This window comes from Morone saxatilis, unplaced genomic scaffold (genome assembly GCF_004916995.1).
Source record: "Morone saxatilis isolate NCDOM2014 unplaced genomic scaffold, NCSU_SB_2.0 Contig22, whole genome shotgun sequence".
Lineage (NCBI taxonomy): Eukaryota > Metazoa > Chordata > Actinopteri > Moronidae > Morone > Morone saxatilis.
The window spans coordinates 22,255,599-22,256,951 of record NW_023339785.1 but is presented as its reverse complement, the minus strand read 5'-3'; the positions used below and the strand labels follow the sequence as shown (position 1 = coordinate 22,256,951).

At 46.3% G+C, this 1,353-nt stretch overlaps 1 protein-coding gene across 2 annotated transcripts in view; it reads left to right on the top strand.

Moving 5' to 3' along the window:
* Nucleotides 1–1,353, top strand: part of myot (myotilin) — a gene marked incomplete at its 5' end in the record, with an annotated part of 8,690 nt that overhangs the window by 2,575 nt on the left and 4,762 nt on the right. For both annotated transcript variants that reach the window (XM_035669916.1, XM_035669915.1), the window contains 3 exon segments: nucleotides 198–336; nucleotides 492–699; nucleotides 873–1,038. In XM_035669916.1, the coding sequence (XP_035525809.1) occupies nucleotides 198–336; nucleotides 492–699; nucleotides 873–1,038 (513 nt within the window).

Genomic DNA, 1,353 nt, shown 5'->3' with positions numbered 1-1,353 from the left:
CTGTCAGGAGAGACAGAATCTGGGCTCGAGTCCCTCATCCAGTAGCCATGCTGTCAGAGGACAGAAACTGAACAGGAATCAGCGTTAATACAGCAGCTTGTGTGCGCTGTCACTAGTGGACTGTAACATTCAGTCATTGAAAGTGAGGTAAAGTGAGCTCATGAATAAATAAGCTCTCACTCTCTGTGCCCCTGCAGGGGGAGGCACCACTCAGGGACAGATGAGAGGGCAAACGAGGGTGCAGCTATTCAGGAGAAATGTTACGCTCCTCGCTTCCTGCAGATACCCCCAGACCTCACTGTGGAGGAGGGACGCTTCTGTAGGATCGACTTCAAGGTGAAGCACTCACTTACTCATTAACACAAAGAGCCTCACGTATGAATACACTCCAGTCTGTATTACTACAAGGTCAGGGGCTCCCTCATATCAAAATAATGGTGTGGTAACGCAAAGTTCAACAAAGGTCAAACTTCTCTCTTCTCTCCATCCAGGTCGGAGGCCTCCCTACACCAGACGTCTGCTGGTATCTGGACGGTAAAGCCATTCGTCCAGACGACTACCATAAGATGCTGGTGTGTGAAAAGGGGATGCACTCATTCATCATAGAGATCGTCACAGTGCACCATGCTGGAGTGTATGAGTGTGTGGCCAGGAACCGAGCCGGGGAGAGCAGGTTTACCATGAAGCTTGATGTATTAGGTAAAAATGTCCTTACATCCTGTTTTCTAAAATCTAATTTGACTATAGTGCAGCTTAATAATGATCATATTTGCTTTAGTAAATCTATACCAGCCCTGCTTTGTAAAGTACTTCTTCAGGATGGGACATAATTGAATCTCCTGTGCTATGCAACCTCTTCCTCCTCTCTGCAGCCCAGGAGGCTCTCCGTCCTCCCACCTTTGTCCAGAAGATGTTGAACTCCAGAGCTCTCGAGGGCGACACTGTTAGGTTAGAGTGTAAAGTGGACGCGTCCCCTACTCCACAGCTCTTCTGGAAGAAAGATAAAGACATGCTGCGCATTGACCCACACAGAATGAGGTGGGTCAACCAAAGTCCTCCTTAACTGCACTCCACTACTACTCATCAAACTCAGATGTTATTGAAGGTACTCTCTTTTGAAAAGTTTACTTTAGAGAAGTATAACTCAGTATTTCTGATAATATGGTCAAAGCAGCCTTTTTAAGATTTGGCTCTCAGGTAGGTTGTGTGATGCCGTAAAGCACCTATAATCATTGTTGTATATTAAAGGGATTACTCATAGTGTCTAAGTAACCACATATCCACAGTTGGAACCCGGCCGTGGACTCTTGTTGCATGTCATACGTGTCATTCACTCTCACCACTGTCATCAGT